The 26,949-nt window shown below is 44.7% G+C and overlaps 1 protein-coding gene across 1 annotated transcript; it reads right to left on the bottom strand.

The window, feature by feature from the left end:
* Positions 1 to 3,753: 3,753 nt before the first annotated feature.
* On the bottom strand, positions 3,754 to 25,614 carry notch1a (notch receptor 1a). Its single transcript, XM_030767366.1, has 34 exons — positions 25,557 to 25,614; positions 23,588 to 23,660; positions 19,036 to 19,298; positions 18,420 to 18,758; positions 17,942 to 18,064; positions 17,402 to 17,635; positions 17,151 to 17,306; positions 16,488 to 16,673; positions 16,200 to 16,313; positions 15,947 to 16,060; positions 15,604 to 15,837; positions 15,382 to 15,492; positions 14,264 to 14,456; positions 13,977 to 14,122; positions 13,296 to 13,409; positions 12,703 to 12,822; positions 12,414 to 12,566; positions 11,782 to 12,010; positions 11,343 to 11,544; positions 11,084 to 11,237; positions 10,766 to 10,950; positions 10,289 to 10,421; positions 9,845 to 10,102; positions 9,293 to 9,405; positions 8,569 to 9,140; positions 7,863 to 8,282; positions 7,519 to 7,667; positions 7,124 to 7,334; positions 6,826 to 6,907; positions 6,577 to 6,721; positions 6,043 to 6,341; positions 5,389 to 5,536; positions 5,141 to 5,238; positions 3,754 to 4,976 (listed from the first exon to the last, which is right to left on the bottom strand). Exons 1-34 carry the CDS (start codon positions 25,612 to 25,614, stop codon positions 3,786 to 3,788), a joined length of 7,320 nt encoding a protein of 2,439 aa, XP_030623226.1. The 3' UTR covers positions 3,754 to 3,785.
* Between the last annotated feature and the right edge of the window lie 1,335 nt (positions 25,615 to 26,949).

Genomic DNA, 26,949 nt, shown 5'->3' with positions numbered 1-26,949 from the left:
CTAAAATTTTCTGTGCAAGTTTATAAAGGAATGTTGGTGTGTTACGTATTTGCGAGCTCTCTGTTTGCTCCTAGTAGCGGCCAACTATGTACTTCAGAGAACTATAATGACCGGACAGCTTTGGGAGGCAAGTAGGTTTTCTCAGCCTACGATTTACGCTACATGATTAGTAAATATCCCTCTGAGTTAATAATAAACGGAATCTAAAGTAGCCTATACACTGGTTTATATCGTTTCATTCAGATTAAGTCAGTTAATTCATTAAATCAAAATCTTAACACGGTAGCGAATAAACTGATAAAATATTAGTTTACATTTTTACATTTCAAAACGTCTTTAGCGGATCTAACGACACGTATGAGCTGTAAATCAGCTCGGGTAAATCCAGCTAAGGTTTCGCTTCTATCAAATGCGCATTTTTAAAAAGTGGCATTCTAGCAAAATGTTCGGTTTTAAATAAGTAAATAAACACGAATAAGATTATTAATACAAGACAAACAAAAGGCGACAAATAATAGAAACACAAACCAGATTGCCCTTGAACACAGCCTGTGTATCTCACGCACTTTTTTGTTTTTGGTTGTTCCTTAATAAGAATTCCTTCTAAACTAAACTGAATTATGTTTTGTCGCCAGGGGAATATTTATCTAACATCTTCAACTGAAGAAACAATGCATATTCTCTAGTTTGCATCAACCAAGGGATTACTATGAATGAATGAGTGGGGAGATACTATCACTCAGCGAAACGTAGCTGCTGGTTTAGGTTTTCGTTCTCGCAATCTATTTTACAGCTGACAGCAGCCAGGACAGTAATATGTAACCATGTCAATCCGTGAATTAAATACCTTTAGTACCGTATGAGGTCCACAATCCAGCTTTTGTGATGAAACGGTTTAAATAAACCTACAATTCAGATGAAATGCACCGCATTTGGCTCCCCTCCCCACCCAACAACACAATCCAATATTCTCTGCGGCCTCCGCTACATGACAACCGCAGAGGGAGAGGAATCCAGTGAAGGTAAAATATAATAAAACTGGTAGAGAATCCTCCACAAAATTTCACGGGCCAGTCATCGTTGGGAGTAGGTCCTCCACCATTGCTGGTCAGATGGATGCTCAGTGTCCGTATGACAGAAAAACGACAGATATTTTTTCTGTTATTGTATCTATGGATATGTGTGTCCGTGCAGGCGCTGTCTCAAGGAGCAGCCTATCAGTGCGCATGCGTGCTGCCTAGTCGTCCCATGCTGTGAATCATTTGGCTTAAGAAACTGAACGAGGGCAAATCATGTATTTAATGTTAAATCATTCATATAATGTTGAACAACTCTCCACTCTTACGTCGTATATCTTGTTCAGCTTGATAAATGTAAGGCTTATTATTTAAGTCTTGCTTGTGTGATCCTTTGGAGTTGTTAGAATATGCATCTGAATACTTCTCATGTCCTTGGACACCCAAATAATTACAAAACCCCAAAATCCTGTCCCACTAATCCGAGACAGAAGCACGACATCCTTGTCCCAAATCGCCCCCTGTCACCCTCAGTATCCGATCCTTATTCATCGAATGCGTGGGAAATGACGAATAGAGGTTCGGAAGCTGTTGTCTCTTCTGGCCACACTTGCTTCATATAGACCAATCAATAACGTAGGACATGTAGCAGTTTGAAATTCGCAATCAAGGGAGCCTTGCCTCGGGTTCTCCGTTAAAAACGTTTATGATGACGTTTCCGTCTGGTCACTTTTTCAGTCTGGTCAGAGCTTCATTCTGGCACCATTAGTTTGGCTTGCCAGTGTTACACCTCTTGTACCAAAACGGAAAAATCAATCCACTGTTTCCGGTTGACCGCCTCGATTACTGATCTATTCCATAACCTCTGTGGTCCAGTTTTGGTATCTGTTTTGGCAAAAGGACAACCAAACCCGCGACACAGTCACTACGGGCGATTTTGCGTTGGATCGGGTGAGAAAAAGCCCGGGTACCAGTTCGTTTTCCTAGTATATATAATTTATATGGTCTTCTCTAAGCACGTTGCGGTAAGTCTGCTCATGGACGGTCATTGATACATACTGTTCTTTTTATTTCTATACGGCACACGGACCTTTAAATATGCACTAGAGAGAAGAACTGTCTTAAAGTTTAATTCAGTGAATATAACAGGTAACACAGAGACACGGGAAAAGCATTTACACGGTGCGTGCGGACCAGTGCACTAGCGCTTAGAGAAGACGTCCACCTCTGGAGGCCGCAAACGGGCAAGAGAATGATATTGTAATCAACCCCTACAACCCCACTTTGATAGTGTTTGTAATTACTAACCACAACATAACCCTTACACTATCACCAATTTTAGCTTGTCTCTCACTCTATTTCAAACCTTTAGTTAAAATCCATCTATGCCTCAAACAACTTTGATTCTGTGTAACACCAACATGCTAAATCTCACATTTTATTGTAACTAAAGAATAACTTCTCTCAGAGCGACCTCTCTCCTTTTGGATTCTGACTCTTATACAAATTTCCCATATATTGTACAAAGCCCCATTTGCTCGTTTTATTTCCAGTTATAACTAGGTTCATTGTTCGCAAATTTAAAGTTAGTTGTCATTCCCAGTTGCGTGCATAAGCACACAATGGAAAAAAGAGGGAAAAAGCCATGATGCCATGTGAAGACAGGAGGAAAAATCATAATACAGTCCAACAGTTAACATCATCCAACGAAGTAATCCAAAAGAGACGTGAAACATTTTAAAGAAAGTCACTAAACAGTGTCTTTTATTATATCAAGAAAACATAGTTTACAAATTGTTGAACAACAACAACAATACATTGTTCTTTTTTTCAAACAAACTACAAAAACATGTAGGTAATTTGTCATGACATTCATTTGATCTGCGTTTATAAAACATAACCGTTCTGACACCTGCCAGAGCTCCAGTGATGTCATCATACTGCGACATATACACTCACGCACATGAGAATCTATGTTCTCTCTGCAGTCTCACACAATCACCCCTAATCCCACCCAAACCCAAGCCTAAAATGTTTACAGTAGCTTATACCAAATTTCTGCCCTGGGGAAATAAATAACACAGAAATTACTACAAGCTATAAATGCCTCAAATCCTCCGAGTATCTGAAGTCAGGGATTTGGAAGAAGCTTCTGGAAAGTTCTAACGGAAACAAACCAAATGTGACATTTTTTAAATCATATCTTTAGAAGACAATTTGTTAACAGAATACCAGCTCATTCTTTCAGTCATACATGCATGGACAACAACACAAAGAGGATGTGTGTGTATACACTTAGTGGTTTTCACATTCAGACATCTCAAGACTTTCACTTGTTCACATTTCATTATTAAGACTTGGTACAAAGACTCTACTTTTGTTTCCAATAAATCTACAGGTTTGTTAAAAAAAGACAATATAAAATCTAATTAATACTGAAACTTAAAAAAACAATTCTATAAAGAGAAAATTCAGAGCAAATTTTATGAAAACTTTTAAGCATTTTAAAATAAGTGACTTGCTCAGTAGATAAAAGTTAAAATTTCTCTGAGTGTTTCACAAATAAAATTTAAGAAGTATAAATAAAAAAGATTTGTTTATCAGAAATTAGAAAAAATCTTAAATAAATATAAAAAAAAAGAATAAAAGCAGTCCTTGGCGTTCATATAAAATGCTCTTCTAAGAAAAAAAAAAAAGAAAACATTGTCTTTTCAGCAAATTCTCTGTCTTCTCTTTTGTTACTTATTGCCACGGCAATAATGCCCAAGTCTATTTGAAGGCATCTGGGATGTGGTTCATATGCAGGTTGGTGGGTGGACTGGAGATCCCCTCAGACCAATCAGACAAGTTGGAATGCGGAGAGGAGCTTGACCATTGGTCAGGAGAGCCAGGGGAGGGTGTGAGGAAAGGGTGATCGGGGACCTGCGGTTGGTGATTAGGTGTGTCCACGGGGGTGGAGTAACTGTGCTGAGAAGGAGGAGTCAGGAATTGCGAACTAGAGATGGGCAGAGCCAGATGCTGGGTCTCCTGCGATAGGATGGTTTGAGTAGGGGCGTGGCCAGAGCTCGGCTGAAGCTCTAACGCTCTCACATCTCCTAGGAAATGGTGTGCAAGGGCGTGGCTAGTGGTGGAGTTGGAGCTTTGGTGTTGTAGGTTTGGGTGGCTCTGGTGATTTTGATGGGTTAACAGGTGTGATGGCGTTCCCAGGTGACTGCTTTGCAAGACTGGGTAGCCCATGACCTGTGGCAGGGCAGCACTGTGCTGCATTGTGGGTATCAGCGTCGAAAACGCCCCTTGCTGCTGCTGCTGCTGCTGTGCCCTCTGCAGCCAATCACATTGCCCCGTCTGAGTGACACCACCACCGCCAGCAGTCACCACTGGCATATGAGAAAGCCGTGGAGGAGGTGCAGAATCAAACACCTTGCCCAATCCCATGTGAGACCCTCCCATATTGATATCACCCAAACCCTGCAGATGGTTCAAGGTGATGGGCGGGGACTGCTGGAAGGGCGGAGTCATCATTGGTGGGGAGGAGACGTCAGATAGGTAGCCATGTGGTGACTCAAGCGATTCAACAGGTGAGAGCACGCCTACATCCATCAGTCCACCCTTCCCCTCATTACTCTTCTTCTTCTTTACCTTCATCTCCTTCCCTCCATCTTTGCCACTGGGTTTTCGGGGTTTTTTGGTCGCGTTGTTGTTGGTGGAACCAGGGCTCAATTTGGTGCCCAGGTACTCATTTGGGGAGCAGAGAGGAGGAGACAGGGGAAGAGGAGGGGTGCGGACAAGGTTATACTCCTCCAGTAGACGCACAATGTCATGGTGCATGCGCTCTTGAGCGATGTCACGTGGTAGTTGGTCCAGATGATCTGTGATGTCACGGTTGGCAAGGTGATCCAGGAGAACTTTTGCTGTCTCGTAGCTACCTTCACGAGCCGCCAGGAACAGTGGGGTCTCCTCCTTTATATGCACACAAACACACAGACATACATGCACGCACATTAATGTGATGAATGATGACACATATTAATGTGATGAATGATGAGGTATCATCATATCATAAAAAAAGCGACCCAGATGACAGATAAACTCCATGAAATGAAAAAGCACACCAACACACTCACCTTGTTGTTCTGTAGGTCTTTATTAGCTCCATTTTTCAGCAGGACAATGGCAGCATCCACATTGTTAACTGCAGCAGCCCAGTGCAGAGCAGACTTACCTATAGGGAAAGACAGGGCTAGGTGAGTATTATGTGCTTTACATAAGTCACTGATGTATCTTTCTTATCTTCTCTTTTCAATAACAGAGGTTAAGTTAGACCAAAATTAGAAAGGAAAGATAAACTAAATATGTGTTCGTATGTTCCTACCAGAGTCGTCAACAACATTGCTGTCTGCGTGGCAGTTGATCAGTTCCTCTACCATGCCCTCCACAGCCAATCGCGTAGCTAGAATCAGCGGCGTCGTTCCATCATGCATCCGTGCATCCAGGTCTGTGGCACGGTTCCTGATCAGAATCTTAGAGAACCACCAGTGTTTTGTCAAAATTTAGGCAATGCTGGTAAACCTCCTGCCAATAAAAGCAACTTACTATTCTAGTTGTATTTAGTTTTCCACTATTTTGCAACATTCTGCAATGAATTAGTCCTTGTGGATTAGTGTTGTAGTAATTTAAGTTAGGTAGTACAGTGCTGCTTGTGATGGTTAGTGCTACACTATCCTTTATAATTTGAACTAATTCAGGTACTTAAGAACTTTACTACTAATTTGTACTGGTTCATACTGTAATAGTCCCTTTAAGCTTTTTTTAGTTTGCGAATATAAAATCTTTGCACTGGAGCTGTGTTTTCACATTTAAGTGGGTCTACATTCCTAAGAGTAAGGGCTAGCCAGAACAACACCATACTGCATTCCTGTACTTATTTTGTACTAATAGTTTTCATGTACTAAAATACTGCTCTGTTGTAGATACTGCCCAAGATACTGGTACCCAGTCCAGTACCTGTGCTGATCCACATCATTACCTGGAAGACTCCTTGTGCGTCGGCTGCCACAGCAGCGTGGAGCGGAGTGCGGCCCATGTTGTCCTGAACGTTGGCATCAGCGCTGGACTCGAGGAGACGTTTGGCAGCGTCAGAGCGGGCGTAGCGGGCGGCAAGGTGGAGGGCCGTTTCACCAGTTCGATCTGTCTGGTTGTGTAGGTTGGCACCGTGGTAGATGAAGTCAGCGATGACCTCAGCGGACGGGTCGTCGTCTTCCTCGCCGTTGCCCGTCTCCAGACCACCGCCGCTACACGACGCAATCATCAAAGGAGTGAAACCATCTGAGAGAGAAATGAATAAACAGTTAAGGACATTCACAGAGAGAGAGCAAAAGAAAGCCAGAGACACCAGCGGTCATGCCGAACAATTAAGATGAAGAGTAAGTTAGCAAAACGAAAGAGAGAGTGAATACTTAAAGATTATAGCTCATGCTAATGCTTTTTGGTCATTGCTCTGTCAAGGTCGTATCAGTATGTCATGAAGGTCAAAGTAAGGTAAGAAATGAGGTTCACCCACCAGGTCCACGAACATTAACATCCATACAGTCACTCTCAATCTCGCCCTGTGGGGGTGTAGGGGCCATCGAGGACAATCGGAGATCAGCAGCATCCAGATGTTGCTGGGTCCACTGGCGAGGGTCCAACATAGACTGTTCCTCAAACTATAAGCACAGACAGAGACAGAGTATACATGAGGAATCAGCTCCTTAGTCTAAACAAAAATATACCAGTAACCACACAAACATACACAATCTCTCTCTCTTACCTTAAAGCGTTTGCTGGTGTCCTCATCTCCCCATTCAGTGAGTTGTTCGTCCATCAAAGTGCTGTCTGAGTTCTTCAGAGGCCTGAGATACAAGCACACACAGGAGAGTAAGATTCTACACCCATATTCTGCATTCTACATGTGTGTTCTGTTGACAGAACACTGTACACATGGACATGAGCACCCATACACTGCCTATATATGTACGAGCCTGTATGCAGATGCCTGTGTAGACATAATTCTAATTTGCTCAGTAAGAGACACACTCATACCGTACATACTTCACACATACACTTACTTTAGGCCTACTGAGTCCTCTCCCACTGGCTCTCTGCGTTTCTTTTTGGGCTCTGTCACTTTAAATCCCTCTGGGAACCACAGCTGACCATGTTCCCGCCTCCGTTTCCGAGATATCACCACACCCACACTAACCAGTGCCAGCACAGCCAAACCCAGCAAGATCAGGAACATGGGGTACATCTCCCCTGAAGCTGGAGGTTCCCCTTCACCTACACACACACACACGCAAAAGGATGAGCACTTTGAGAGATCGTATAAGTGATCCTGTTTCTAAGCACATGTATGTGTGTGTGTGAGAATGTGTGTGTGTCTCTCTCTGTGTATGTGTGTGTGTGTGTGTGTGTGTGAAGTTTGTGAGTTTGTTTATGACACTGCGCAAGAGACTGGACTTACTGGTGACAGCCTCGATGATGTATGGAACGTTGAGGTTGCCACTGGAGGCCAGGGCTCCGAGGAATGCGGCCACATCAGTGGCACTCTGGAAACACTCCGTGGACTGCTGAATGCACTGCCGGTTATCAATCTCCAGATACACTATAGACCTGTACACAAACACACACACAGTCAGTATAATGACACACACACACACTGCCAACTATAAATTCTCAGATGCATGACAGACCTGCACACGCACACACACACACACACACACACACACACACACACACACAGAGCTAAGCCAATTCCAGAGCTCCACCTCATGTGTGCTACTTGTCAGCAGTTCATGAAAGACCCACCCTTTGATGTCCATTTGGTCGAGTTCTCGTCGTACGCGGAGGTTCATGACGGACGAGAGGCTTCTCCTGGCGCGCTGGAGGAGCTGGGTGGGGTCTGTCCAGTCATGGCTGGAGCGCTTGTGTTTGCTCAGCTCATGTTCGTTGCCGTAATATGGAAAAATGAGCGGTTCTCCGTTGGCATCTCGTCGAAATACCACGTTTGTGTGTAAAAGGCTGCTCAGCTCTCTCAGGAACGCTGAGGAACGGTTCCGAAGTTCTGATGGAACAATGTGGACCACAAGGACCAGACTTCCCTCCGCAAGTTTCTGAGGAACATCGTTGGCGCAGTCCAAGCCGTCCCACTCACACTCGAGGTTATTACAGCCCTGGTCACAGTGACCGTCAGCATAGTGATCCTTACAGTACTGATCATACAGAGGACTGACGCACAGAGAGAGAGAGACAGAGAGAGAATTGATAATTAATCGATAATATTCAAAAGTAAACTTCTTTACTTATAAACATGCGTGTGTATTTGAGTGAGCACGTATTCAGGATCTTATGTATGAGTGGGTTTGCATATGTACGGAGCTCACGCGCGTGAAAGACGGGGACGCAGAGAGATGGAAAACAGAATCAGACTTCACAGAGTACAGCTGTGTTGGTCTCTCATGCATGTATGTGTTTGTCTGAGGGATTGTGGGTGTCGACGTTTCTTCAAACTCACTTGCACTGGCCCTCTGTTCTCTGGCAGTCAAAGCCGTCGTAAAGACACCCGGCGCTGGCACACTGTTCGTCACATTTCCCATCATTGAAGTATCGCCAACACTGCAATGCGGCCTTGCAGTTGTGCCACGGGTCATCGAAATTCAGTGAACAGTCACCACCATCCCACCCACAGGCGTGGTTGTTACACATCGAATCACAGATGGCGTTTCCACCGCGCCCCTCACACTGAGGCACCTCGCAGCGAGACTCCACCTCTGGCGGTGGGTCTATGTCCCGACCGCGCCCACCCGTGAAGGAGTAGTCCAGGATGTGGCACAGAAGACCGTTAAAATTGGCCGGGCACGAGCAACGGTAGAACGGAGCTTCTGAAGAAGGTTGGCAGGTGCCACCGTTGTAGCAGGGGTTGGTGAGACAGGGGGAGTCCAGCCGGGTCTGGCACTCGTGCCCGCTGTACCCGGGCGGGCACAGGCAGCGTGGGCTCAGGTGCCCGGACACGCAGGTCCCACCGTTGCGGCAGCGCAGCGTACCACACGAACGAGCATCGTACTCACAGGATGAACCTGAGTAACCCTGGAAAGAAAAAGAGAGAGAGAGAGAAAAAGCATTAGAGGATGTGTGTGAGCTGCTGAGTACTAATAGGTGAACATTTGTAGATGCATCATTGTGATGATCGTGCGTGTGCGTGTATGTATGTGTGTGTGTGTGTGTGTGTGCATACTCACCTGTGGGCATTTACAGATGTATCCATGTGGTGTGTTGCTGGCAACAGCACAGGTTCCTCCATTTCTGCAGGGTCGTTCCTTACAGCCGTCAAACACTTGATCACAGCGCTCACCTACAGAGAGACAAACGTGTAAACAACGCTTAAATTAATGCTCCACTACCACTTAACACCCTGTTCATTTTATCAGTCACACTTTTCTGAGACCACGGTACTGATGGAAAGAGAAAGACGGAGAGGAAGCTTTTACTCCTTGATTCGGCAGGAGAACAGACTGACAGCTGTACATGCTGACATCCACAGAGGGACACACACTTTTCAAAAAGCTGAACTAATAGTTCAATCCTGACTGAATAATGAACATGTTACTGAGGCTGAAGAGATGAGATGATTCTACCGCTCACACACAGTATGTGAGGTACATGTATGTAACTTTATGCATGTGTCTGTGTGTATGAGTGGGTTTGTGAGTATGGCTGTTTGTCCACATGTCTACACGTATAGATAATCAGTCTGTGTCTATATGTGTGTGTATTTAAAGGTTTTTATTTACCTGTGTATCCGGTGCGACATTCGCAGCGGTAGCTGTTTGTGAGTTGGATGCAGTTGTATGAGCCATTGGGGTCACAGGGGTCAGAGAGACACTCGTTCACGTCGCCCTCGCATCGTTCGCCGACAAAACCGGGCTGACACACGCAGCCGTACCCGCCGACCCGGTCCACACAGCGGCCCCCGTTAAAACAGCGTGGTTCGCCCGTTAACGGATCCGCCGCGGGGGAGCAGTCATCGATGTCGATTTCACAGTGAACACCTGCAGAGATGGAGAGAGAGAGGGGGAGAGAGAGAGAAAGAGAGAGAAGGGGTTATTGATGTTATGAGTGTATACACGCATCTTTGTGTACTTGATTCTTTCAGTTCATGTACACATTTGTATGTGTGTGATAATACAGAATGTGTGTGTGTGCATGTGTGTATACATGTGTGTGTGCACACTCACCCTGTGTTCCTCTGGGGCATGAGCATTTGTAGGTGTTGATGAGATCTATGCATGTCCCGCCATTCTGACACGGCTGAGACACACACTCGTTAATCTCCTTCGAACAGTTTGCACCATGATAACCAGGAAGACACTAAGAGAGGGGAGAGAGAAAGATAAGGAAAGTGGAGTACAAATTAATATTTTGAAGAATTTTCATTATATGTTTATGTAGGGAATAATAAACGCTGAGTCAAATGATTGTGTGCATGTCAGTTGCTTGAGTCTATAAGTATTTATGTGCATGTGTTATACTGTATCTGAATATGTGTCCATGTAAAGTGTGTGGGTTTATTCTAAGTGTGTGGGTTTATCTGTTGTTCAATATATACTGTGCATGTGTGTGCACTTCACAGCTGCACAGCACCACGGAGCTGATCTGCAGTGTGTGTGTGTGTGTGTGTGTGTGTGTGTGTGTGTGTGTGTGTGCTTATTTACCTCACAGCTGTATCCTCCCAGGTAGTCTGTGCACGTGGCTCCGTTTTGGCAGGGGTTTGGCTCACACTCATCCACCTGCTCCTGACAGTAACTCCCAGTGTAGCCAGCCTGACATCGACACAAATGAGTGTGTCCCACATCCACGCACTGTCCCGAATTACGGCACAGCGAAGAGACACTCACACCTGATAGAGAGAGACAGAGAGAGAGAGAGGTGAGAATTACATACTTACACACGGCCAAATCTTATGAACCAATGCTTAAGATATAGAGAATCAAGAGTCAGACACACATACATGCACACATGCTAATGGTTACCTTGCTGCCTGGCAGCCACCTCACAGCTGACACTGGGCACGTCACAGTAGATGCCAGTCCAGCCGCTGGCACACTGACAGGTGAAGGAGGCACCCTGCTGCCAACACGAGCCTCCGTTTTTACAGGGAGACGAATCACACCAACGCACCAAGTTCTGTCAAAACAACCGGTGTGTTTGTAAGTGCAGAAACTACAGTGCATTTCTGAGAGTAAGTGTGAGGGTGTGTGTGGTTGTGTGTGTGCGTGCGTGCATGCATACCTGACAGTTAACTCCGGTGTATCCATGGGGACAGGTGCATTTGTAAGTTCCATAGCTGTCCAGACATGTTCCTCCGTTCTGACATGGTCGGGAATCACACTCGTTCACGTCGTGCTGACAGTAGCTGCCGGTAAATCCCGGCAAACATACGCATGTGAAGGAGTTTATACCATCCACACATGTGCCTCCATTAAAGCAGGAGCTACAAAAGACAGAAACACACAAACACACAAATTAGACGTGCAGTTCTGAGCTGAGACACAATGAAAGTGAGTGAATTCAAGGAAGCGGGGCAGTAAAACAGAGGTCTGTGTATTGTGTGTGCTTTGTTGTTCCATCCTGATGCGGTAAATTCATACGTGCTTAAGGAGGAAAACACGGACGTGCTAGTAAAACAGAAAGAGAAAGGATGTGTGTATGAGTGTGTTTGTGTGTGTACCTCTCAGTGCAGTCTGGGGTGTTGATCTCACAGTTGATTCCACTGAAACCAACTGGGCAGCTACATGTGTAACTGTTCACACAGTCGGTGCAGTTCCCTCCGTTGCGACAGGGGGCGCTCTCACACTCATCTATATCCTCCATACATCGCTCACCACGAAAACCAGCCACACACATACACACAAAACCATTCACTCTGTCCTCACACAGCCCACCATTACTGCAGGGATCTAAGAAAGAAAGAAAGAAAGAAAGAAAGATTGGTTAAATGGTGCATTTGGGGTGCATACAAGGATCTGTGTGTACACACAGAAACAGCCATTAAACAGCCAACATGACCAAACTGAAAACAGTGATTACTGCGTCACCACAAAACCATAGTGTTCACATGAGGTTAACAAAGCAATGTCACGTTCAAGACTAGCACATTTAAAATAAAGATATAACAAAACCTCACAAATGATCATTGAATCAATTGCAAGTCATGTAATATAATTAACATCTTTTAATGTGATTAAGGTAACTCCTGAAATTTAAGTAGAAATTAAATTAAAACCAAGAATCTGTTATGTTTTTTGTTTTTCCCCGATGAAGAAGTGATAGAACATTTGTAAGCAACTAAAGGTATCTTACTGGGTGAGCAATCATCGATGTCCGTCTCACACAGGTCACCAGTGAAGCCAGCTTTACAACGACACTGGAATCCACCCATAGAGTTCACACACATACCGCCATTACGACACGGTGACTTCACACACTCGTTAATGTCCACCTCACAAGTCTGACCTGCTCGGCGAAGCATGGAGTGAGAGAGAAGGAAAGAGAATATGACGCAGGTGTATAAACAAATGTATTCTTGTGTAAAGCATGGATAAACAGATGTAGCTATTTATCATAGACACACACACACACACACACTTACCTTGCCACCCAGCAGGACAGACGCACGAGAAGCTCTGGTAGTCTTCAGACTCACGACACACACCTCCGTTCTTACAGGGCCGTGGAGAGCAAGGAGCCAACACACCCTCACACACCTCACCTGAGAGAAACACGCGGAGGGGGATACTGTGAGTGATTTATCTCACATTACATTAGTCCGTTCCAGACGCGGACACAGGCATGTCGAGAAAGAGTGAGGTGTACACACATGGTTTTGGGACATGTGAGGAGTGAGTTCTGCACATGGATGAATTCACACAAACACACAGCTTTTCAAGTCTGTGCTTGTTTTCCTGGTTTTCCAGTGCCAGTGCTTCCTTATCTATTTCTGTGGCAACCAGCATAGCCACTTCCTGCTATTGTTCAGGTTTTCCCCCACAGGCAGGAAACAGGAAATGGCCAAGCAGGAAGTGGAAACACCATATTCCCTTCCTGACAAGCTCTTGTCATCCAATTTACACACACACACACACACACACACACACACAAAACACATAAACTAGCTGCCAGAGGCTGGCTGTGCCCAGGCTTTTGATGACCGGTTAATGGGGTTAGGTGTGTGGGTGTATGTACCGGTGTAAGGCAGTGGGCAGTTGCATTTGAACCCTGCCACTCCGTCGATGCAGCTGCCCTCATTCAGACACGGGTTGGAGGCACACTCGTTAATGTTAGTTTGGCAGTGAGGACCTAAAACAGCGCAGAGGGTACACATCATTACAAACACACAAACACGGTCTACTGTATTACAAAAACCTGAATGTGTTTGTAGAAAAGATTTGTATTCAAACGTTTACTTAGCAAATGTTACAGAAATGTGTGTAAACCCAAAGCAAAAAATAACACAGCTAAACACAGCGCACGGACATCTACATATTTTGAGAATGGATACCCAGTCCTGATGGGACCCAGTGGGAGCTAGGTTAGATCAGGCTGAATTTTGTGTGTACCAATTGGGCTTGAACTGTGTCAAGAACATCTGTAATAAAGCAGGTGCTACTGTATGTATCTGTAATCTAACATGTGAATTGAGCATGAAACAGTCAAAGAGAATGCAAATGCAAAACTAGTAAATAGCACAAAAGCTAACTGCTCTTTTTTCTATCTGGTAACTGGTTTTATGGTCCATTCAGTATTTATGACAGTTATGTGGACAGTGTGGTTTGTTTAATATGTAATCACATTGTAAACAGTGATCACATTAAACACATAGTAGAAATATATCAGAGATGACAGTAAACACACAGAAGCACTCACCGCTGAATCCTGGCCTGCAGCTACACACGTATCCACTAGTCATGTCTCTGCATGTTCCTCCGTTCACACATGGGTTGGACAAACACTCGTTCACATTCACGTCACAGTTCCGACCAGTCCAGCCCGACTCACAAACACACTTATAGCTGAGAGGCACATAGACAAGACCATAAATCAGTGTGTTTAATTCAAAGAGAGCAAAGCAGTGTATGTGTGTGTGTGTGTGTGTGCGTGTGCGTGTGCGTGCGCGTGCGTATATACGTGCTCATGCAGCAGGTGGCACTCACCTGTTGAGCTGGTCGAGGCAGTTGCCATGGATACAGGGGTTGCTGGTACACTCATTGTGCTGTGCCAGACAGGTGGCATCATGATATCCATCCGGGCACAGACAGGTGAAAGAGTTCGCTCCATCTATACACGTACCCCCATTATGACACGGGTTACCAACACAGTCGTCTATGTTAATATTACACAGAGAACCTGAGAGAGAGAGATGGAGAGAGATACAGTCACATTTAACAGTTAGGGCCTAATGGGATACTGACACAATCACAGTGGTGTCTCAGACGAAATCTGCAAGTGTCTCACTGCTGGAATTCCTCATTTAACAGAAATTTGTTGTCTTTGGGAAGGGTTACTCTGAGGTTACAGGTACCACAAATTTTTGAATATTTTCAAAAATTGAGTACTTTGACAAACTTGAAAAAAGTAAAACAACATTCAGCATCTCATACATGTAACATTTACCACAGCAATTTTAGTGGACTAAAATGTCAAAAGATAAGACCGCCTTGAGTGAGGGAGTCAGGGAGGAAGGGAGAGAGTGTGCTTTCTACGTGTGTGTGTGTGTGTGTGTGTGTGTGTTGCTTGTGCTGGGGGAGGGGCAGTAACCCTAGGACCTGTTACTCCTTCACAATGGACTGACCCTCACACAAACTTATACACAGGAGAAGCCGAAAGAAAGCTGTTTGCACAGACAAAAGAAATGGCCCTATTTCACACACGACTGAACAGCATCTCCCCCCTACAAGACACACACACACACACACACTCCTCCTCAGACAGACAGGATAATACCCAACTGATTTCATCCCAACAATAGGCTTTTATCCTAAATGAAGGTACAGGCGAACCCCCCTCACCCATATCTCTGTGTTTTTCAAATGTGTGTGTGTGTGCGCTGCTTATTCAGAGCCTAGTCTTTTTAAACAGATCACTTTACAAGATCAGATCTGACCATTTTCAACAAAGCAGAACTGAGGGTTTGAGAGCGAGTGTGTGTATGTGTGTGTGAGGGCGTTTCTGTTCCCAAAGTTACCTGACACCACTGCTGCACCTTGCTGGCCATCTGTTCCTACCTCACAAACACACGCACACACAGAAAGAGAGAGAGTGTGTATCTCACCTGTGAATCCGGGCTCACACACACACTCATAGCCGTTTATCTTGTCGATGCATTTGCCGTGAACACATGGTCTACTTTTGCAGTCATCCACGTTCACCTCACAGTTCACACCTGCAACAGAACAGAGACTCAGAGTTGGCATGCGAGTGTGTGTGTGTGTGTGTGTGTGTTTGTGCATGTATGTCATATTCACACATCTCTACATGTGTTCTTGTGAGTTACCGGCAGTTCCTCTGGGACAGGTACAGATGTAGGCGTTCTCTCGGTCTTGGCAGGTCCCTCCGTTTCGGCACGGCTGACTGGCGCACTCGTTAATGTTGGTTTCACACAGACGACCCGCGAAACCGGGACGGCACACACACGTGAAAGACGCCAAACCATCCTTACACACGCCGTAGTGACATGGACTAGACGCACACTCATTTATGTCAATCTCACAGTGAGGACCAGTGAAACCTGCAGAGAGAGGGAGACAGAGAGGGCATAAGCAAACAGCAGTGTATGAGGAAATAAGTGTGTGTTTTTGTGTGTGTGTGTGTGTGTGTGCGCTTGTGTTTTACCGTACCCTCGGTGCATTCACAGGTGTATTTGTTGGGGCCGTCAGTACACTTGGCTCCATTCTTACACGGTGTGCTGGTGCACTCATTAAAATCCAGCTGACACAAGCTCCCCGTGAACCCTGAGAAAACAAACGCACCAACAAACAAATTTATCTCTGACAATCACACACAAACACTCACAAGTCCACATCTCAGACCTACAGCTCTGACTTCTGGTTAAAGATTGACTGGATCATCTGAGTTCATTTCTATGGTTACCTTTGGGGCACTCGCAGTGGAAGGAGTTGATTTTGTCAACGCATTTTCCATTGTTAAAGCATGGCTGGGAAGCGCAGTCATCTGTGTTTATCTGGCAAAAGACACCTTCATATCCTAAACACACACACACACAAGATAGAGAGAAAAAAAAAGACACACATTTGGGTTATACACTTTTGCCAAATAAATCAACAAACCTCTTATGCCCTAAAAAGATCCATATTCATCCATTTTGCAGTCTGTTAACCTAACCCAACCCTCATGTTGCTGTGGTAACGTGATATGCACCTGGCATGCAGATGCAGTGGAATCCACCGATCTGGTCGAGGCAGGTGGCGTCATTGTGGCAGGGGTTGGACATGCACTCGTTGACATCCATCTCACAGCGAGGACCTTCATACCCCTGCAGACACTTGCACTGAAATGAACCTTTAGTGTTTAAACATCGGCCGCCATGCTCACAAGGGTTCGCACCTGGAACAAACAAACAAACAGACACCTTCTTAATGGCTTATCACTAATTACATCACAGATCCGCTCTCATTGACCAAGCAGAGTAAAGTTCCTGTCAACAACCACCCTCTGACTCCTGTTATCTCTTCACATTTCCTGGCAACATGGTCACCTTGCATAATTCTTGAGCTACTGAGTTTGTTATTGTCAAATAAGATCCAGATAAGATCTTCCAAGAAAATCATTATATATCATTGTATATTATATATATATATATATATATATATATATATATATATATATATACACACACACACACATATACACACACACACACACACACACACACATATATATATATACACACACACATACATATATATATGTACATTATATGTTGTCACAGATATATTACAAACTACAAATGTACTGTATCCATAGAAACAACTAATCAGTTCTCTAGGCTCAGTAATGACATGTGAGTTGTGACTGTGTTACCGAGAGAGCATTCGTCGATGTCCTGGTTACAGGCGGAGCCAGTGTAGCCTTGCGGACAGGTGCAGATCGCTTTGCCGTTCACAGGGTTCGTGTCACAGTTTGAGCCCTTCTGACATGGGTTACTGATGCATGCATCATCCAGGTGACACAGCAAACCTGCAGGTAAACAAACAAACAAACAAATTAGATACGCAAATGTCGCTACACATGCTTACGCCAGCACACACACCCAGACACTCGTATGTACGCACCGGTGCGTCCGTGGGGGCATTCGCAGAAGAACGATGCCACCCGGTCGTGACAGGTGGCGCCATGGTAACAGGCGGCGCTGGCGCAGTCGTCGATGTTCTCGCTGCAGTCGTCTCCCATCCAACCGTTCACACACACGCAGTGGAAACCCCCGTGTGTGTTATGGCACGTCCCACCGTTCAGACACACGTTGGGAGACATCTCACACTCATCCACGTCCTCCGTACAGTACTGACCTGTCAGTCAGACTCAGAATGAGCTGTGATGGTATTTACAGAAATGGTACTAACAGGGACATTAGAGGTATAATCAGAGGTAGTGATAATAACATATAAACAATTAACATGCATAAATGCTATGTTGTATAGTAGCGCTTTGGGTCTTTTTTTTTTTTGTTATTCACTTCAGACACTACTCACATAAAAAATAATGTTAATGCAACAACAACAACAATAGATATGTTTGCCATGGCAGTGTTATTGTTCAGCAGGTGGAGATGGAGATGGATCAACACCGGCTGTGTTGCTGAGAGAGCAGCTCACCGGTCCAGTGTTTGTCACAGTGGCAGTTGTAGGTGTTCACTCCGTCAATACAGCGTCCTCCGTTCTGACAGGCGTGCTGAGTGCAGTCATCCACGTTATACTCACAGTTAAGCCCTGTGAACCCTGAGAGAGACAGCAGGCATGACTCATTTCCTGTCTTACACACATCAAACAACACAGTGCTCGTCTGTGTGTGGCTTTGGCCACATGTCTGTGTCTGTGAGGAACAGATGTGTCTGGGAGATATATTTACATAATGAGAAATATAATACAAAAAAAAAAAACACATTTCTTTCCAGTGGCAGCTGTCTGTCACTCTTCTCTCACACACACACATACAGGCACACATACACACACACACACACTCCTCTCCCACACATACAGGCACAGACACATATCCACAATCCCCCAACCCTCCAGTATTTACAGAGGCACCTGTTTATTGACACTCATTCACACTCAGACTCTCTCTCAGTACCTGGGAGGCAGGTGCAGGTGTGTGTGGTATGGTCGGGCTGTAGGCAGGTGCCTCCGTTCAGGCAGGGGGAGGGGCTACAGGGCAGGTAAGGGGAATCGCAGTGCGGGCCGGTAAACTCAGCGGGGCATCGACAGTGGTACGAGCCCACCTCGTTCACGCACACTCCCCCGTTCCTACAGGGAGACGGCGTGATGGCGCATTCGTTGACGTCCTGTCGGCAGGTGGGGCCGTGGAAGGCGGGGGGGCAGGTACAGATGTAGTGAGAGTCTAAGGAAGAGCACTGGCCGCCGTTGGCACACGGGTTCGACGCACACGGATCTGCCTGCTGACATGTCTTACCTACACACACACACACACACACACACACACACACACAAGATAAATCAATTCCATAGCAAAGAAGAAAAAGAAATAAAATTTTGTCTAAACAAAATGAGATGCTCCAATTATAGATATATAAAGATGAAAACATGTGTTTGTGTGTGTGCTCATATATGTGCCAGAGTGCATCTGTAAATGTATGCTACAGTATATATTTGTGCATGCGTGTGTGTGTGTGTGCATGTGTGTGTGTGTGTGTGTGTGTGTGTGTGTGTGTGTGCGTGCCTGTGTATACCTGTCCATCCAGGGGGGCATCGGCAGGCAAACTGTGCTAATGTAATGAGTGTGCAGGTGCCTCCATTGCGACAGGGGGTGGGCATACAGGCATGATTGACAGGAGTGAGGCACAATGGGCCACTGTAGCCCAGTTTACACTCGCAGCTAAAGTCGACATCATTTCCCTGCGTACGGGTGCGACATACGCCGCCGTTCCGACACGGGGACGGGCTACAGGGGCTGGGAAACTGGCACCTGTCGCCTGCAAAGTCAACTGGGCACCTACAAAATACACAGACAGAGACAGTATTAGAATATACATACACACACACAGACACCTACAGAATACACAGACAGAGACACTATTAGAGTATACACACACACACACACAGACACCTACAGAATACACAGAGACAGTATTAGAGTATACACACACACACACCTACAGAATACACAGAGACAGTATTAGAGTATACACACACACACAGACACCTACAGAATACACAGAGACAGTATTAGAGTATACACACACACACACACAGACACCTACAGAATACACAGACAGAGACAGTATTAGAGTATACACACACACAGACACCCATAGAATACACAGACAGAGACAGTATTAGAGTATACACACACACACACACAGACACCTACAGAATACACAGAGACAGTATTAGAGTATACACACACACACACCTACAGAATACACAGAGACAGTATTAGAGTATACACACACACACAGACACCTACAGAATACACAGAGACAATATTAGAGTATACACACACACACACACAGACACCTACAGAATACACAGAGACAGTATTAGAGTATACACAGTATTAGAGTATACACACATTTTAAATAACTAACATGTTTTTAGAGTTATGTTATAATGGCATGTTTACACTATCTCTGTACACCCCCCCCCCCACCACACACACACACACCTACAGAATACACAGACAGAGACAGTATTAGAGTATACACACACACACACACACACACACACACACACACACACAGACACCTACAGAATAAACAGATAGAAAACATTAAAATAAACACTTACATACATGCACTGGCATAATCTCACACAAACATACACAGACACACACACAAAAAGCAGAAACAAAAATAGACATACACCCAAACACAGGAAGCAAACTCTCACACACAAATGTGCAATTCTCTTTTTAAACTTTATCAGTTGTCATCTCATTCTGAGATATGACACTGGGCCACATTCATCATTTAAAACACATTACTTAACACTCTTACACACATATATACACAAACATGTCACTCTTTCAGGCCAAAGCGTGAGAAAATGATGATTTTTACTGACACTCATGGTAGTTTAGAGGGGTGGAAAATGAGGGCACGAATGTGTCATGGTTTTTTCCTGCGGGTGCCACACTGAGCTCAGTTTAATTCTCAACATCTGTGTGTGTGTGTGTGTGTGTGTGCGTGTGCCCGTGCGAGAGAGAGAGGCAGAGAGAGAGAGAGGTAGAAGGAGATAGAAACACTGACATGCCAGATCAACACAGTTCTGCGAAGAATTAGGAGTAATGTCCACAGGCACACAAACAAACACAGTAAAACACTGAGTATTTTGCCTCCATCTGTAGGCAAGTTTACAGCATTGCTTTTCAAACTACTGTTAGCAGGAATGTGACTGTACGTGAAATGTGACATACATTTCACTGTCTCGGCTCATTTTTGAGTGTGTGAGCTGCGTGTTCGTATGTATGTGTACGCATAATTGCTTAATGTGCAAGTGTGTATGTAAATGTCTATTGGGGTAAGTCTACATCTGTTGCTCTCTGTGTCTGAAGCAGGTGTTTGCATTAATGAGGGCAGCTGCCAGTGAGGCCCCTCCCCCTTAAGCCTTGCCCCCCCCCCCCCCCCCCCCCCCCCAAACTGTTTCCATGGTGAATGGCGTGAGGTCGCTTCTGGGGTTGCCCTGAGACAGCAAGATATCACACACTCTTGATCTCTTGATCTCTTTATTCTCATTCTCTCTCTCTCTCCTTGCTTTCCCTCTTATTTTCCTTCACTTTAGTACAGTCTGCTGTATTATCACAATTGTTCAAACATACTGTTGTCTAAAATTAACCCATAATCAGAGAAGGCGAACAAAACAAATAGAACACGTAATTTTAAATAACTAACATGTTTTTAGAGTTATGTTATAATGGCATGTTTACGCTATCTCTGTACACCCCCCCCCCCCCCCACCACACACACACACACACACACACACACACCATTCAAAACATAAAGACACAATGGCTCTATATATTTGCACTACCTAATCTGATGAATCAAAATGATCATCAACCCAGTCATCTCTTTGTCTGAGTGCTTCTATCTCTTTAGCAGTCTCTTAATTAAGATTCTATTCGGTGCTACTGCGGTGTGCTGCCAAACCTCTCGATGCTTTCAGTAACAGAACGTACATTTACTCAGTAACTCAGCATTTGACCCCCAGAGATCTGCATACTGCCTAACTAAATGTGCTTTCAGTGAATATGTCCCTCTGTCTGAATGTGTGTGTATGTGTGTTTCTTTGTGTCTCCAGAAACTCCAGGGGGCAGTCGCTATCGGCAACAGGTCGAAGAGCGTGTCAGGTCCCCCTGAACAGATGCTGGGACTGACCTCTGACCCCAAGCACATTTGTGACTTTAAAGCATGACCCCCCCCCTTCCCTTACACTGCCTGCTCTACCATCTGCTACTGTGTGTGTGTGTGTCAGGAAGGGGGGGGTGGTCTCATGTTCATACCTTTCACTTCCCTCTGGGTCAATAAAAACAAAACTCTCACTACCACCTTGATTTTCCTCCTTTCGTTTGTGTTCCTATTTATCTTTCATTATTGTGAATATCTTCACTCTTCAACAAAATACCAGTCTACAGCTCACTCAGATATACACTGAAACACTAGGAAGGCTATTGATCCCCCTTATGCATGGACAGTCCCTTTTTCTGAGAGGGAATAGCTTTCCAAAAGGAAAGCCACACTCATTCCTACCACCTGCACTGCAGCTTTACCATGCCATAACAAAACCGTCACACATACACACTCACATATAGCCTGTGGCTCTCACAGACATATTCAAACCTTCCAAATCTCTAGAAACATTCAAACCAACAGCTGAGCAGCGAGGCTGTGTGTGTTTGAGGGAGAGAGAGAGAGAGAACAGCAAACAACCCCACCATGCCAGGGAAAACTGTCCCTCAAACCCCAACGCATTGCACTGAGGTCATCCAACAGGAGGGGGAGCCAGACCACATGTCCAACAGTATCCATTCAACTTACACAGACACACACCATCAAGACTAAAACACACACACACACACACACACACATACACACACACAGTGACAAACACACATTGAAGAAATTCTCAGTAAGGTTACCTGGAATCAAAACACAATACTTTGTAAGTGACATTACCTAAAAACACAACTAAACTTCTTTACTTGTGCTCAACATAGAGAGAGAGACACACTGAGAGACTGTCTCACTAGTCCCATAAGTCTAAGGCTGATCTCTGACTCACTCTGGCCCTGGGACATATGTATAATATGCAGGTCTCTGTCTCCCCTCATACTCTCAAAAGCATAGAGGGATGAGAGTTTGACAAATGACTGGCTTGGTATGGTACTCACAGCTATTCAATCTCCATCAGTGCAGAAAAGAAGAGAGAAAGAGAGGAGCAAAGAGGAGCAGATAAAAATGTTTAGTGGGTTGTTGGGAGTTAGCCAGCAGGCACTCCTCCCATCCCACTTGTTTGCTTTTAAATTTGTGGATTCTCCACCCCGTCCATGAACCTAATCTACATACACACACAGAGCTCACTCTGATGAATCTTCAATCTCATTACTCCCCCTGCCATCTGCCCCCTGAACAGGACACCATTCATTAAACAAACCACTGCGTGCATGCGTGTGAGTGTGTGTGTGTGTGAGAGAGAGGGAGAGCCAGAGGAGAGAGGGAAAGAGAGCCTGAAACAGACTGTGCGAGTGTGTAAGGAGTGTGTGTGTGTGTGAGGGAGGGAGGGAGAGAAAGAGAGAGAGAGAGAGACAATGGGAGGTAGAACCCAGCTGTCAGTCTGAATAGGCTGAAAAAGTTTTCAGTTCAGAGGAGCAGCGTCCCTTCAGCATTGGGGGGGTGGGGGGGGGGGGGGGATAAAGGGGGTGTTAAGGGGGGGGGGTGGTCTGCCTCTAAGAGTCTAAGAAAATGTTTATGGGCGTGTGTGCGCACACACACACGCACGTGCACGCGCACACACACACAGGAGGGGAGCTGCTCTCATTCCAACCTTGTTGCCCAGGTTTCCCTCTCTACAGCTGGAATATCAAATATAGTCATATATGCACACGCACGCACGCACACATACATTCATTCACAAATACAGTACATGCTCAATGCTCACATAACTCCCCACGGTGTCTGATGTACATTGTTTTCTTTTTTTCTTTGACTATGGTAAGACTTGGGTGTTATGATCAGGGTCTGTGTGTGTGTGACTGTCTGTTTTCTGGATTTTGTTCTGACTCACCTGCACACAGAATCTCCAGTTGGTGAAAGTTCACATGTTCCACCATTCTGACATGACTCAGAGCAGCTAAAACCTGCAAGAAAGAGCCGGGAAACACGTAAACACATAACGCCAGTGCCATGCACCATTTAACCAGAAAACTTTCTCTCCACACTCTGTGTTTTTACCCTTGCATTTTACAGTAAAAACCGATGAGTTCTGCGGTGTGTGTGTTTTTTTTTTTCAAGCAAAAGCCACACCTCCATTTTTCCCTTTCCAATCTGTGTTTGATCTTTCTTTCATTCTGAGTCATCTGCACATTGTGACCTCTACTAAAAACTCCTGTCGTCATCGTTTTTCAGCGACAAAAATCTATTGTGACAGCACAATATTAGTACATCAGAGCATCGTAACTACAAATTAAGAATTCCCTGGAGTTATTAAAATAATCTGAGGAACGGGCTATTAAAATAAATGTCTGATCTTAAATAGTACATTTTAAATAATTATAATTATTTTTCAATTAAAATTAAAGGGAACTGTCCTCAAGATTTTTACTGAGCTTCACATATGAGTAATAGACTGTTATACCAGCTACATAAAACTGTCCAGATTTCAATGACTGAAATTGATACTAAATATTCAGACACTTTCCAAATTTCCTGTTAAGTAGTGCTTCTCTTAAAGTTTGGCTCGTCCATATTCAGAAAATTTTCGAAGAGTGGAGTAAGCCTGTTTAAGCAGTCGTTCTCACGTTTCAGCATATACGAAATACGCACCCAATCTAGTATTAATCATTCTTCTGACAAAGGTCAAAATATAATCGATTTCATAACAATGTAATCATTTCTATAGACCATGTGTTTTTGCGTGTGTGGTTGGTTGTGTGGAACCCACTCGGCGAAGTGATACAACACAGTCTTAGTGCGTGAGTGTGTGAAAGTTATGACCTTTCAATCCCAAAACTCGAACTTATTCTGTAACTTTCGCTTGTCGTGTCTGAATCAGCCTCTATGCACGCACGTTTGTTCTCTCTCTCTCTCTAATCATTTCCTCAAAGGACGCCGCGCGTGGTGCGTAGCTCGTGGGGGGGGGTGTGCGACAGCTGCGGAGCCAAGCCTGGCGCGGACAAAAGAAATCAGAGTCCAGCACGAGCCATAAAACACTCACCCGAAGTCATTGTTTACCAGCGGACGGGAACAACAGCTTTCCCCCTCCCCCGCATGCCCCCTCCTCTTTCACACACACTCACACACACACACACACAGGCAAGAGAACGCTCCCACGCCATGAAAAATCCTTACACACAGTGTGAATGGAGGTCATGCCCAGACTTCGCTAAATATCAGGATCTTAATACAGTGTCAAAACAACAACAATTGAAGTTCGGAACGAACTAGCTTCCCACACTAAAATTAACTCCCGAAACACAAGCGCCGACAGCCTCAAAGAGATGATACTAAGCACTTAAAACTGTGACTAGAATCAAACCGGCATCTTCTGATCTACTCAAAATAGGTCACTGGTTTAAAATGATCAAGCCTAAACAGCAAATGAGAATAGTGATACTTCAGCCGCAATTGCTATTAAAAGTATGCTCGACTGTGACCCAACGATAGAAAGGGAGCGAGTTTAAAGGAATCCAGTGAGCCCGAACATCAAGCACCTATTCTGCAAATAAAGCCGTGCAACAGTTGAAGGCTATCACTCTCCCCTGGAAGACAGATTAGCAACAAGTGTCGTGGCAGATTCAATGGGGGGAAAAAAGAAAGATCGCTGTTTCTACAACAGAATTACATAAGTGTTGTCAACATCCAGTCAATAAAGAAAGTCAACAATTTTCGAAGGTAGAGAACAAATAAATCTAAACGTCAAAATTACTGTTTTCTGGGAGTGGAAAAACAAATAATGAAGTAACGTCGTTAATTTGCCACAATGGGGCTAATGATCGAATTTCTAACCCCAGTTCAACAGGAAATTGTGCCCGTACCTTGTGCCAGCGCAAGAGCCACCGTCATAAACGTTAGTTTCACAAAGAAAAGGTTCATTCCTCTGTTTCGGTGTCACAGGTGTCGCTGCCGTTTTAAAATTCCTCCCGTGGCTATCATAGATCCAAACTGTTTTGTTTTAGTTTTAAATCCAAAGAAAGTATGAGATGGCCAAAACCGTAAAATAAATAAATAATCCGCAATCACATGTAGAGAACTTAAGAAAGGTTCGTGTCTCTCTTATAAACGCCCGTGAGAAACTCCGCTTATTCACTAATGTTGCGCGTGTGTGAGAGCGGAGCCGTATTGACGCCTTGGACTCCGGAGTTCTGAATGACTTCTCACGCTAGACACTGAAAGTTCCCCCTCCTACTCGTGCCCCCGGGTGCTGTTCATGCGTTGTTATTCCTCCGCGCTAGGCAGGTACAATGGATTGGGGGGGGGGGGGGTGTAACCGCTGAACTAAAACTAAACTGAATTATTTGATCAAAAAAGATCGATCATTTGTTTCTCGTTTAAATGAACTTTCAGAATTTACGTGGAGAGCGACAAAGACGTAAATATAGACAAAGGATGAAACAGTACGGACAAGTTTGTTCCTGCCGGTCACCGTATGTCCATGAGGGATCTAGAACCGAATTACTTCTTACTGCTTCCGCAGATTTGGGCCCCCAGAAGACAGCAATCCCCCACCTTCTCCCCTAATTAACAAATCAATCGTCGTCTGGGAGGGGGACGCGACGCAGTGTATATAAGTGGTAGCAACCCTTAAATGAAGTGTGTGTATTTTTATACCATATTTATGAAGATGGAAGTGTTCTTTGAATGCTGAAGCTTTAATGTAACATACACAAGCACACACACAAACAACAAGTCTCACGATAAATAATCAGAGAATTAACAGAAGAGTGTAAGTTGTTATCTACCCATTCACACACCTTTAGTGCTATGAAAGTACATCAGTTTGAAACATTTGGACAAAATTACTTCTTTTGTATGTTGAATATGACGTTACAATATTTGCGATATGTTTTGTTGAAAACTGTGCTTGACTGAATAAGAATATGTAAGAGTGCCTCTGTATGTGTATCCCTGTGTGTGTGTGTGTCTGTGTGGTTTTAGGTTATTTTTCTGCCACAGTACAGTTTCAAGCCCTGAGGCACCACTGTTATAAGGCTACACTAGATCGGTTCAAGTATGAAGAAAAAAAAAAAGAAACGAGTTCTGCAGTGTGTGTGTGTGTGTGTGTGTGTGTGTGTGCGTGCGTGCGCGCACACATGTGTGTGTGTGGAAGGCTGGCCGTGAGAACCATCATATAGAGGAATCTGTGCCTGCAGGGAGGAGAGAAAGAGAAAGAGTAACAGAAAGGAAGAGTGAGAAACAGAACCTGCATAA

The sequence above is a fragment of the Chanos chanos genome, chromosome 3, assembly GCF_902362185.1.
Source record: "Chanos chanos chromosome 3, fChaCha1.1, whole genome shotgun sequence".
In the NCBI taxonomy this organism is placed as follows: domain Eukaryota; kingdom Metazoa; phylum Chordata; class Actinopteri; order Gonorynchiformes; family Chanidae; genus Chanos; species Chanos chanos.
This window is presented reverse-complemented; position numbering and strand designations above follow the sequence as displayed.

What these genes read in the sequence shown, in the direction of transcription:
- notch1a (XM_030767366.1), bottom strand. Translation starts at nt 25,614, where the DNA reads ATGAACCTTTTCTTTGTGAAACTAACGTTTATGACGGTGGCTCTTGCG. An exon ending in TGCCTCGACCAGCTCAACAG is followed by an intron (nt 14,123 to 14,263) that starts GTGAGTGCCACC and finishes TGTGCCTCTCAG; the next exon opens with CTATAAGTGTGTTTGTGAGT. An exon ending in GACCAAATGGACATCAAAGG is followed by an intron (nt 7,668 to 7,862) that starts GTGGGTCTTTCA and finishes GTTTGTGTACAG; the next exon opens with GTCTATAGTGTATCTGGAGA.